The following is a 14,181-nucleotide window of genomic DNA, read 5'->3' on the forward strand; positions in this document are numbered from 1 at the left end:
AATCAATCAGTTGAGAAGGGAACATTTATTTAGGTGGAAGCTATGGGAAATTTACTCTGAAAAAGTGCTAATACACTAAGCCAGCACAGATTGATTCTTTTAAAAAGCACTAATTATAAATCTCATTTTTTCTAGCTTGGTTGCCATTATCTTAAAGAGGGACTTGAATTAAACATTTTCAAATCTCCCACAGTCCTTTGCATATAGTAGACTCTGGTTAAGTATTTACTAGAAGAATTCCAAATGCTATGTCACATTATCAATTCCCTAATAAAATTATGATGGTCTGCATGGTCCTCCATTCCAAAATAGAAATTAAGCTCTCTCTACAATTACCTTCCTCTTCATCATCTTCAGGAGGAGAAGGTATCATTGAACTCTGAGATCCAGACTGTGGCAGGCGAATTGAGGGGCTGGCTGTAGTTTTCCTCCTCTCTCTTTCTGATTCACTTTCCAAGCATACAACTTCATATAAAGTATCAGTATTGTTCTTTCTCTCCTTCTGCTTTATCTTCAAGATGAAAAAAAATCATTTATTAAGTGGTAAAATATTTTTTTAATTGAGTACAACCTCTGATTTGATACAGACTAGGGAATAAAAAAGGTATGATTTTGATGTAACCTTTTCAAAATAGAAAACTATTATGTTTAGATTTGAAAAGCCTTAAGAAATAGTGTATATACTGAGCAAGACTCTAGTTCTGTGATATTTTTACTGTGCTCAGACCTTATCATCAAACATTCAACTATCAATATTCCCTAAGTATGAACTAAAGACTTAATAACTCTTCTGTGGCTTCCAAGTTACTTTAAGATATCCTTCAAGGTTTCCTACACAAAACTACACATGAAAAAACAGTCTTAAGATATTCTAAAACAAAGTTTAGGAAAGAAAGTCCTCTTATTTCCATCTTTTCCCCCACTCCTTCAGCTTAATTAAAACAATGAAAGGAATTTTTCTTCTGTTGAAATCTACAACTAGAGGTGGGGGAGAGGTGAGTGGCAGAAGAGATTAATAGAATTCACATGTTTTGATAACTTAAATTGGTATTTTGATCTTTTTTTAGGCAGCCACATAACAGTTTAAATGGACCTAAATTAAACATTAAGATCAGGGAATTTAAAATAATAATATTCCATATTACAGGAATTTAATAGAAGGAAAAAAGTTTAAGTTTAAGAAGGAAAAGGTAAAATACAGAGAAACGGGCAGAAATGTAGGAAAATGATAGAGATATCTAGAAAGGTGGGTACATCAAAGACAAAGGCATACATGCATAAGGTAAAAATATGGAAAAGAGGGGGGATTAAGAGGATCATTAAGTATAGAAATACCAGGCCGAGTGCATTTTATAATCTCATTGTTCATCTGGGTTCTTAAGAAAAATTACCCCAATTCTAGAAGGCCAAGATAGTAGCAACATGTCCTTTCAATACCATCCTGAACTATTACCTAATACAGGACTCAGTAAACTTTTCTGTAAAGGGCCAAACAGAAAATATTTTAGGCTATGTGGCCAGTAGGTTCTGTCACAACTACTCAACCCTGCCATTTATGGTGCAAAAACAGCCACAGACCTAAGTGAGTGAGTGTGGCTGTTCCAAAAACACTATGAAACAAGTGCCAGGACAGATTTGACCCACGGGCTGTAGTGTGCTAACTTCATCTTAACATGTCCACCCAAGAATTACTTAATTTTCTAGATGAATAAACAATTTTGACTTAGCAACTTACTACTAATTAAGGACTCTGTAAAGTTACATATTAACCAGTAGATCTGTGGTCAAGGAGCTATGCAAATGATTTTTGTCCAATAGAAAAGATAACCCAAAGGTTACCTATAGGGCATTAACCAGTGTTGTTTTTAACCTAGAAATCTTGTTCTAGTAAATTTTTTTTCGTTGTTTTTTAAGGAAGGACTACATAAACTCAAGTTCCTCAGAACCAGTTTTACCACCTTCCTGGTTCCCCCATTACTTAATAAACTAAATTAAATCTTTGACACATGTTCACTCTAAATTTGTAACTATGGTTCTTAACTTCTGAATATTAATGTTTTGATAGGGAACAGGATTTAGTTCTTTTGTCTTGTTATAAATGACTATTTGTAACATTATTTAATTGCTACTAAACAATCCAAAGAATAACAGCTCTTTACCTTTAAAAATGTTTTTCAGAGACTATATAAATGTGATCATCTTTGTAGTTCACCCAAATACTCTTCTCTGAGTAACAGTGGCCAGAGCAACACTGCCTTTTTAAATCAGATAAATAGAGTCAAGAAATGGACCCTGGTGGTAAGTCAAGACCTCCAGTTATTGAAAATTATGTTCACTGTTAAAGCTGGGTAATAGTACATGGGGGTTCATTATATCATTCTTTTTGTTTCTGTGTAAGTATGAATATGTATGAATTTTCTATAATAAAAAAGCCTTCCAAAAAGCACTCTTAAAGGACAAAAAAAAAAGTAGACTTGAATAAATGGGAAGATTATCACATGTTCTTGAATAAGATGACTAAACATCACAAAGGTGTCAATTCTCCTCAACAAAAATACCAATATATTTTTCTCAGAGCTACAAAGCTGAACCTCAAGTTTATATGAAAAACAAGCAAGAATATCCAGGCAAACTCACAAGAATAGTAATATTTAGGGAGAGAAGGTAGCCCTCTCAGATAGTAAAACATATTCTAAAGCCTACCTGATTAAAACTATGACATTGGTGCATGAGTAACATAAAAACCAAAGAGAAGAGGTTCAAATGCACATAAAAATTTGGTCCTTAACTTCTTTGTTATGCTTCAGAAGATTGGAGACTGTTGAGAATTAGGCTTGGAGTTGATTAATGATAGTGCATTGAGTCCCCTATACAGAATTTTATTGTTGTTAACAACCATTTGATCAATAAATATGAGAGATGCCCTCAAAAAAAAAAAATTGGTCCTTGATAAGGGTGGCATCTCAGATCACTGTGGGGAGAGGTTAGACTTTTTAATGAAATGTTGTTGGGACAAGTGGATAGCCATGTGGAAAAAGATTAAATCAATTCCATACTTTATATACAGAATAAAACACTAATGAGTTAAAGCTAAAAGTAGTAAAATGAAACCATGTAAGTAATAAAAGAAAGTGTGTAAATTCCTTTATTAGTTGGGAGTGAGGAAAGCATTTCCAATTATGACCCAAACACGGAAGCTTTAAAGGAAAAACTTAATAAATTCAACTACATAAGAAGAAATTATGCGGCAAAGAAGCTCAAAAAAGTCATTATGATCTAAGTCAAAAGACAAGTGACACACTAGGAGAAATAATTGTAACATATCTTGAAGGATTAACCTCTCAAATATACAAAGCTTTTAAAATTTAAGAGAAAAATGGTCAAAACCAACAAGCAAACAAATATGAAGACAATTCACAGAAAAGGAAAGGAAATCACCCCAAAACATATGGAAAAAATGCTTGTTTTCATTCACTAGAGGACAAACTAAAACTAGCATCAAATTGTTAAGTTTGACAACACTATCAACATACCTGTGGAAAAACCATGATTCTGTACCCTGATAATCTCTATGGTCACAACCTTTTCAGAGGGGAATTTGGCAAATATAACAAAATTTGGCAAAATTACTTCACTCATGGCATGGAAGTGCCAGCAATTCCACTCATAGGAATCTACTCTAAGATGCACTATCACGAAGTCCAAACAACATATGTGCAAGGTTCTTTACTGCAACATTATTTGAAATAGCAAATGATAGGGAAAAAAATCCAAGTATCCATCAGTAGAGGACAAGTCGAACAGACTGTGATTTATCCAAACAACACAATACTATGCAGCCATTAAACAAGAATGAGGATGATCTCTCTGAATGGAACGTGGAATGATCTCAAAGTACAGGACAGCATATTTGATAGGCTGATTTTTGCTTAAAAGGGAGTTAAAAATATATATGAGTATTTTATTATTTTCACAAAAAGTAACATTGGAAAGGTAACCCAGACATCAATAACAATGGTTATCTAGGCCGATGGGGGGAGAAAGATGGCAATGAAAGCAAGACTTCCGAGTATACATATTTACATTATTTTGATTTCTGTACCATGAAAGGTTTTTAATATTAAAAAAACAAATTCATCCAAAAAGGAAAAAAAAATTCCAAGTTCTCAAATTGAAAATATGCAAATAACTGTATTTACATGTGATTTGGTATCATAACTACAATGAAAAAAAATATTTCAAATAATTTTTGAACACAGTACTGATTTTATAATCTTATTGGAACAACTTGTTCAAAGGACAGAAAGAAGTTCCATAAAATCTTAAATGTCACTCAGTAGTTTTATTATCAGTTGTGATACTGATATTTTTTAGTGATTATCAATAATTGGAATTTAAAACTACAGATTCAAATGATTTCAGAGAGTATACCTTTGTTTTTCATTTGGACATTTACATTTTTATATAGTGATATTGAAGTACAGGTTTTACTTCCAATTCAAAAAAACGTGTACAATGTAAGCTGTACATAAACTACAGTATGGTACTGCATTTATTTTAGAAATAGTACCAATTTATTAACTGATGATTAATTGACTCCATCAGTAATTGTACTAAAATGAAAGCTTGTTCTCAATGGAATTTTAAATAACTGAAATCTGTATTTCATAAACCCATATAATAGTGTCTTTTTCAACATACATTTTACAAGTTTATAGAAGATTTTGCTATAAATTTGCTGGGAGCAACAAATAAACATCATATATTAAGGATGCTTCCTGTAATATTGAACTTTCTGAATTCTTTGATTAAGTAGGATAAAGCAAATAAATATATTACAATTATTATAATTAAGATATTCAATATTAAAAAATACATAAATGTCAAAGAAAATCCTATTATACTGAAATACTATTAAAAATACGTGAATGAGCTAAACTGATTCAGGGAAAAATCATCAACGAATGCTAAAACAATTACAAAATTTATGAGGAATAGGATATTTGGAGGTGCCAAAGAGCCACTCCAAAGATTACCTGCTAAATACAAAAAGAAACTCTATTTTTACAAAGGGGAAATCCAATGGTCAACACTTTAATCACATGATCCCACTTCCCAGGAATATAGGGGAATAACCTAATATCATGTGCCTCTTGCCTGAACAGTTTAAGAGCTCTGGTACAGAAAGCATTTTCATATTTTTTTATTTTGAGAGGTACAGTGTTTTAGTGCACATGTACTCATGTGCTTGTGTGTACATATAAACATACAGAGATAAGAGGCCCCAGGTTTCTAGTATGGGTATACCAATTATTTCTCTATTTGACATTTAACACATCACTTAGTCTTTAAGATATTAGCTTCTTCATTTATAAAGGTCAAGATGGTGGTTTGATTAGAGCAGCAGAAATCTCCTCCCAAAACCATATATACTTTTAAAAATACAACAAATACAACTCTTCCTAAAAGAGAGAACAGAAGACACAGGACAACAGCCAGACTATATCCATACCTGCGAGAACCCAGCGCCTCCTGAAGGGGGTAAGATACAAGCCGTGGCCCAGCGGGACCTGAGTGCCCCTCCCCCCAGCTCCCAGTGGGAGGAGAGGAGTCAGAGAGGGGAGGAAGAGGGAGCCCAGGACTGCTAAACACCCAGCCCTAGCCATCCGCACTGGAGCGCAGACACACAGTGCATGCGTGGGGTGCTGGATACTAGGGAAACAGAACAGCAAGACCTGTGAGCGGGTCCCCACAGCCGGCGTCCCTGGGACAAAGAAAAGCAAGTGCTTTTTGAAAGTCTTAAAGGGACAGGGACCCCAGAGCTGGACGGAAGCGTCCCAGGACACTTAGCCCAACGGCTGGGAATCCTGGGGAATTCCGGGCGCTCTAATCCCATGGGCGGTAGCGCAGGTAGGAGGCCTCTCATGGAGATAAACAGGCCCCCAGCCGTTTCCCCTCCGACACGGCTCCGCCATATTGGAGGAGCAGCCTGAGGCAGGCCACACCCATAGCAAACGTGGAGCTTAACTCCACAGCAACTGCAGAGCATAACTCCATAGCTGCAGGGCAAGAATCAGAAGCCCCGTCTGTGCACAGCTGCCCAGCACAAGCGGCTAGAGGTCACTGTTCTCCCAGGAGAGGAAGGCCACAAACCAGCAAGAAGGGATGTTCTTCCAGCCATCACACATGCCAGTTCTGCAAACTATCTCTATCACCATGAAAAGGCAAAAGAATTTGATACAGACCAAAATCACAGAGCCAACCCCTGAGAAGGAGATAGACCTAACCAGTCTTCCTGAAAAAGAATTCAAAATAAAAGTCACAACCATGCTGACGGAGCTGCAGAGAAATATACAAGAGCTAAGGGATGACATCTGAAGGGAGATTACAGAAATGAAACAATCTCTAGAAGGATTCATAAGCAGAATGGATAAGATGCAAGACGCCATTGATGGAATAGAAACCAGAGAAGAGGAACGCACAGAAGCTGATGCAGAGAGAGATAAAAGGATCTCCAGGAATGAAACAATATTAAGAGAACTGTGTGACCAATCCAAAAGGAACAATATCCACATTATAGGGGTACCAGAAGAAGAAGAGAGAGAAAAGGGGATAGAAAGTGTCTATGCAGAAATAATTGCTGAAAACTTCCCCAAACTGGGGGAGGAAATAATCGATCAGACCATGGAAGTACACAGAACTCCCAACAGAAGGGACCCAAGGAGGACAACACCAAGACACATAATAATTAAAATGGCAAAGATCAAGGACAAGGACAGAGTTTTAAAGGCAGCCAGAGAGAGAAAAAGGGTCACCTACAAAGGAAAACCCATCAGGCTATCATCAGACTTCCCAACAGAAACCTTACAGGCCAGAAGAGAATGGCATGATATATTTAATGCAATGAAACAGAAGGGCCTTGAACCAAGAATACTGTATCCAGCATGATTATCATTTAAATATGAAGGAGGGATTAAACAATTCCCACACAAGCAAAAGTTGAGGGAATTTGCTTCCCACAAACCACCTCTACAGGGTATTTTAGAGGGACTGTTCTAGATGGGAGCACTCCTAAGACTAAATAGATGTCACCAGGGAAAACAAAATCACAGCAAAGAAAGCAGACCAACCAAATACTAACTAAAGGCAAAAAATAAAATCAACTACCCACAAAAGCAGTTAAAGGAAACACAAAAGAGCACAGAATAAAACAACCAACATATAAAGAATGGAGGAGGAGGAATAAGGGAGAGAAATAAAGAATCACCAGACAGTGTTTATAACAGCTCAATAAGTGAGTTGTTAGACAGTAAGATACTAAAGAAGCTAACCTTGAACCTTTTGTAACCACAAATCTAAAGCCTGCAATAGCAATAAGTACATATCTTTCAATAGTCACCCTAAATGAAAATGGACTGAATGCACCTATCAAAAGACAGAGTAACTGAATGGATAAAAAAGCAAGACCCATCTAAATGCTGCTCACAAGAAACTCACCTCAAACCCAAAGACATGCACAGACTAAAAGTCAAGGGATGGAAAAAGATATTTCATGCAAACAAAAGGGAGAAGAAAGCAGGTGTTGCAGTACTAGTTTCAGACAAAATAGACTTCAAAACAAAGAAAGTAACAACAGATAAAGAAGGACATTATATAATTATAAAGGGCTCAGTCCAATAAGAGGATATAATCATTATAAATATATACATACCCAACACAGGAGCACCAGCATATGTGAAACAAATACTAACAGAAATAAAGGAGGAAATAGAATACAATGCATTCATTTTAGGAGACTTCAACACATCACTCACTCCAAAGGATAGGTCCACCGGACAGAAAATAAGTAAGGACATAGAGGCACTGAACAACACACTAGAACAGATGGACCTAATAGACATCTATAGAACTCTACATCCAAAAGCAACAGGATACACATTCTTCTCAAGTGCACATGGAACATTCTCCAGAATAGACCACATACGAGGCCACAAAAAGAGCCTCAGTAAATTAAAAAAGAATGAAATCCTACAAACCAACTTTTTAGACCACAAAGGTATAAAACTAGAAATAAATTCTACAAAGAAAACAAAAAGGCTCACAAATACATGGAGGCTTAACAACATGCTCCTAAATAATCAATGGACCAACGAACATATTAAAATAGACATCAAGGAATATATGGAAACAAATGACAACAACAACACAAAGCCCCAACTTCTGTGGGATGCAGTGAAAGCAGTCTTAAGAGGAAAGTATATAGCAATCCAGGCATACTTAAAGAAGGAATAACAATCCCAAATGAATAGTCTAACATCACAATTATTGAAACTGGAAAAAGAAGAACAAATGAGGCCTAAAGTCAGCAGAAGGAGGGACATAATAAAGATCAGAGAAGAAAGAAACAAAATTGAAAAGAATAAAACAATAGAAAAAAATCAATGGAACCAAGAGCTGGTTCTTTGAGAAAATAAACAAAATAGATAAGCCTCTAGCCAGACTTATTAAAAGAAAAAGAGAGTCAACACACATCAACAGAATCAGAAACGAGAAAGGAAACATCATGATGGACCCCACAGAAATACAGAGAATTATTAAAGACTACTATGAAAACCTATATGCTAACTAGCTGGAAAACCTAGAAGAAATGGACAACTTCCTAGAAAAATACAACCTTCCAAGACTGACCAAGGAAGAAACAAAATATCTAAACAAAACAATTACAAGCAAAGAAATTGAAGCGGTAATCAAAAAACTACCCAAGAACAAAACCCCCAGGCCACATGGATTTACCTTGGAATTTTATCGGACATACAGAGAAGACATAATACCCATTCTCCTTAAAGTTTTCCAAAAAATAGAAGAGGAGGGAACACTCCCAAACTCATTCTATGAAGCCAACATCACCCTAATACCAAAACCAGGCAAAGACCCCACCAAAAAAGAAAATTACAGACCAATATCCCTGATGAATGTAGATGCAAAAATACTCAATAAAATATAAGCAAACCGAATTCAAAAATACATCAAAAGGAACATACACCACGACCAAGTGGGATTCATCCCAGGGATGCAAAGATGGTACAACATTCGAAAATACATCATCATCTACCACATAAACAAAAAGAAGGACAAAAACCACATGAACATCTCCATAGATGCTGAAAAAGCATTTGACAAAATTCAACATTCATTCATGATAAAAACTCTCAGCAAAATGTGTATAGAGGGCAAGTACCTCAACATAATAAAGGCCACATATGATAAACCCACAGCTCACATTATACTGAACAGCGAGAAGCTGAAAGTTTTTCCTCTGACATCGAGAACAAGACAGGGATGCCCACTCTCCCCACTATTATTTAACATAGTACTGGAGGTCCAAGCCACGGCAATTAGACAAAACAAAGAAATACAAGGAATCCAGACTGGTAAAGAAGTTAAACTGTCATTATTTGCAGATGACATGATATTGTACATAAAAAAACCCTAAAGACTCCACTCAAAACTTCTAGAACTGATATCAGAATACAGCAAATTTGCAGGATACAAAATTAACACACAGAAATCAAGAAAACAATTCCATTCACAGTTGCATCAAAAAGAATAAAATACCTAGGAATAAACCTAACCAAAGAAGTGAAAGACCTATATCCTGAAAATAAGACACTCTTAAGAGAAATTAAAGAGGACACTAACAAATGGAAACTCATCCCATGCTCTTGGCTAGAAAGACAATATCATCAAAATGGCCATCCTGCCCAAAGCAATATACAGATTTGATGCAATCCCTATCAAATTACCAACAACATTCTTCAACAAACTGGAACAAATAGTTCAAAAATTTATGAAACACCAAAGACCCCAAATAGCCAAAGCAATCCTGAGAAAGAAGAATAAAGTTGGGGGGCCAGAGGGGGGGGATCTCATTCCCTGACTTCAAGCTCTACTACAAAACCATAGTAATCAAGACAATTTAGTACTGGCACAAGAACAGAGCCACAGACCAGTGGAACAGAATAGAGACTCCAGACATTATCCCAAACAATATGGTCAATTAATATATGATAAAGGAGCCATGGACATACAATGGGAGAAATGACAGTCTCTTCAACAGATGGTGCTGGCAAAACTGGACAGCCACATGTAAGAGAATGAAAATGGATCACTGCCTAACCCCATACACAAAAGTAAATTCAAAATGGATCAAAGACCTGAATGTAAGTTATGAAACCATAAAACTCTTAGAAAAAAACATAGGCAAAAATCTCTTGGACATAAACATGAGCGACTTCTTCATGAATATATCTCCCCAGGCAAGGGAAACAAAAGCAAAAATGAACAAGTGGGACTATATCAAGTTGAAAAGCTTCGGTACAGCAAAGGACGCCATCAACAGAAAACAAAGGTACCCTACAGTATGGGAGAATATATTCGTAAATGACAGATCCGATAAAGGCTTGACATCCAAAATATATAAAGAGCTCACGCACCTCAACAAACAAAAAGCAAATAATCCCATTAAAAAATGCGCAGAGGAGCTGAACAGACAGTTCTCCAAAGAAGAAATTCAGATGGCCAACAGACACATGAAAAGATGCTCCACATCGCTAGTAATCAGAGAAATGCAAAATAAAACCACAATGAGATATCACCTCACACCAGTAAGGATGGCCACCACCCAAAAGACAAACAACAACAAATGTTGGTGAGGTTGTGCAGAAAGGGGAACCCTCCTACACTGCTGGTGGGAATGTAAATTAGTTCAACCATTGTGGAAAGTAGTATGGAGGTTCCTCAAAAAGCTCAAAATAGACTTACCATTTGACCCAGGATTTCCACTACTAGGAATTTACCCTAAGAATGCAGCAGCCCAGTTTGAAAAAGACAGATGCACCCCTATGTTTATCGCAGCACTATTTACAATAGCCAAGAAATGGAAGCAACCTAAGTGTCCATCAGTAGATGAATGGATAAAGAAGATGTGGTACATATACACAATGGAATACTATTCAGCCATAAGAAGAAAACAAATCCTACCATTTGCAACAACATGGATGGAGCTAGAGGGTATTATGCTCAGTGAAATAAACCAAGTGGAGAAAGACAAATACCAAATGATTTCACTCATATGTGGAGTATAAGAACAAAGAAAAACTGAAGGAACAAAACAGCAGCAGAATCACAGAACCGAAGAATGGACTAACAGTTACCAAAGGGAAAGGGACTGGGGAGAATGGGAGGGTAGGGAGGGATAAGAGCAGGGAAGAAGAAAGGGGGTATTATGATTAGCATGTATAAATTGGTGGTGTGGGGGAAAGGAGAGGGCTGTGCAACACAGAGAAGACAAGTAGTGATTCTACAACATCTTACTACGCTGATGGACAGTGACTGTAATGGGGTTTGTTGGGGGGACTTGGTGAAGGGGAGAGCCTAGTAAACAGTGTTCTTCATGTAATTGTAGAGTAATGTTAACAAAATTAAAATAAATAAATAAATAAATGGATGGATGAATGAATAAATAAAATGAGAAACAACAACAAAAAAATATTTTAAGACCTCTGTAAGTCTCTTTGGCAATAAAAATTCTGTAAGTCTATAGTTTTAACAATGCTTAGTTGGTTTTATATTCACTTTATGTTACTGTTGGAAAAATCTAATCCTCAGACCATTTTCTTTCTCTTTTAGTAAATGATACCTAAAAGTTTAATTTTAAAAAGTTTCTTTTCCAATATGATGCACATCTTAATATAACAACCCTCACAGTTTGCAAGGTTTTTAGACTAAAAAGGAGTCCCTGAGTCACCAGATAGTTTTAGAAAAAGGAAAAGAATGAATTCTTAAACATGTGTTTTTCAAAAACATTTCTATAATTGCTTTCTCATCCTGATGGCAACATATATTTTAAAAATTTGATATGCAGCACTGTTTCCTTTTCTGTCTAATGAGAACTGTAATGGGGTTAAACTTTTAAATTATGGTTAATTTGATTTAAGTAAATTTAAAAAATACTTTTTCAGAAAAAAGAAAAAGGGTGCATGTAGCTATGGACAGAACTCTGACAGAGAATCTTAGAAGTCTTAGGTATGTATCCTGTTAACACAACATCCCATAAAATCTACTATTTTATGTCCTTGGATAAAATGAGACTATTGCCCTCACTGGATCACTATGAAAATTCTTAAGACAGAAAAAGTAGCTAGTACAGTTATGGCCACAACAGGGCCTCAACTAGTAGAACTATTATTTTTTAATGCCATGAATATTAAAGAGGGAATAAATAGTAGAACTATAATTTTTTAATGCCATGAATATTAAAGAGGGAATAAATAAACCTAGTCTACTACATTAAAAGGGGATGAGATGAACAGTGCTCTAAATGCATTAAGACAGTAAAAAGTTGCTCACATCTTCACATAGTCCTTCCTTTCTAACTCCTACCCCTCATACAAGTCTCCCTTCCCCACCAAAATAAGCCTTACCTGAATAAGGAGAAAATGAAAATTATTCTGAGGAATTCCCTGCCCTCCTCGTAGCTCCCACATATAAACTTCTGGTTTTTACAAAGAAAATACTGACAATCAGCCTACATTCAGTCTGTAACCTTAACAAACACTCTAGAGTTGTCCCTAAGATTATGTCTCAGTTATATGTATGTTTTTGGCTAGTCTACTCTTCCAAGTAGTTTGCTGGCCTAATTAGGTACATTATTCTAGACCAAACACCAAAAGTAATATTCCTGTAAACCCATGCAGTCTCTGCAAAGTTATGTAACACAGGACTCAAGGGAAAAGCAATATTGGGGAATCTTATTTGTGTACTAAGATAAAAGAGACAGAACTCTTTTCTTTAATTAAAGAAAATTTTTTTTTACATTCAAATTTGTACTCAAAATATTACACAATTAATTTATATTTATAATCTGTTTAGAATGTTAAGAAACATTACCATTCACTCTCTGAACTTTTAAAAAGATGCATATAAACTGGGTTTCTTTTTGAGGCATTCTTCCACTGTGGCTAATCAACTCAATATTCAATGCTGTTCTGATTCCATGACAGTGTGTTTTTATTCTTCCTCTCTCCACTGATGTTTCACAGTCCCTCTCAATAATAATAGCTAAAATGTATGGAGAACATGCTATGCCAAGTGTGTTGTAACAACACTATAAAGAAGATTCTATCACTGCCATTTTACAGCTGAGTAACAGAGGCTCGGAAAGTTGAAGGAACTTGCACAGTCATACAGCTAGTCAGTTGTAAGAGCCATGTACTCTGATTTCAAAGCCAAATTCTAGACGAAATCCGATGCTAATCCTTTCTCTTGCCACAGTGAAAGCTGGGAGAACAGTGCTGGGACCCAGACTTACTTTCTGTCTCTTAAGACAATACCAAAAAGAAATCTTTATTCTTGTTTTGCTTGTTACCTTTTTCTAACTGTAACCAGAAGGGCTAAATTGGATATATGAGAACTAAATAACTTACTGCTACAGGAAAGTATATTCAAATAAATCCACATACAATCTTATAATTTTGTATAATGGAAGATCAAAGTTACATGCAAATAAAAACAACTCTACCAATTATTTATTGAGAATTACTATGTTCTAATGCTTGGGCTAAATCAGTGAAAAAGATTAAGAAAATTGCTTTAGTAGAGGTTTCTAATATGGAAAATAGATAATAAAAATAAACATGCTTTGTGATATAGTGGAAGGTAACAGCCTTTTTAAAAAATTCAAAATACATGGGGGTGAGGGTGTTTGGTAGTACTAGTGAAAAGAGTGGACAAATTGAAGTGTTAAATGGGGTAGCTGTGAGTTGCTAAGAAGTAATTCTGTGCAAAGACTTGAAGAAGATAAGGAGTTGACTAGCAACAAGCGGGATCCAGGGCAAGAACATTCTAGGCAGAAGGAACTGTTAATAAGCAAAGGCCCTAAGAGCATGGTCAGAGCAGAGGACACAAGCAAGAAGGTATAATGATAAGAGAGGAACTAGTATTTGACATTATAATAGGTAGCATATCAGAGAGGGTCTTATAAACCACTATAAGGACTTTGGCTTTCCATGGAGTAAAACAGGGTTAAAAGCTTTTGGGGAGAAAAATGATGCAATCTGACCTTAGGCTGCTATGTTGAGAACACAGCAAAGGGAGGTAAAAATAGTATCAGTAGTATCAGGG

General features: G+C 35.9%; 1 protein-coding gene across 15 annotated transcripts in view; it reads right to left on the reverse strand.

Annotated features, from left to right (window-relative positions):
* RABGAP1 (RAB GTPase activating protein 1) overlaps window positions 1-14,181 on the reverse strand; it is a 163,144-nt gene that overhangs the window by 101,691 nt on the left and 47,272 nt on the right. For all 15 annotated transcript variants that reach the window (XR_012126332.1, XR_012126331.1, XR_012126330.1 and 12 more), the window contains one exon: window positions 337-511. Coding sequence is in view for 8 of the 15 variants with exons in the window: in XM_073224856.1 (XP_073080957.1) it covers window positions 337-511 (175 nt within the window). In the remaining 7 variants the exon portion in view is untranslated. The remainder of the gene's footprint in view (window positions 1-336; window positions 512-14,181) is intronic.

This window comes from Manis javanica, chromosome 2, assembly GCF_040802235.1.
Source record: "Manis javanica isolate MJ-LG chromosome 2, MJ_LKY, whole genome shotgun sequence".
NCBI classification, from domain to species: Eukaryota; Metazoa; Chordata; class Mammalia; order Pholidota; family Manidae; genus Manis; species Manis javanica.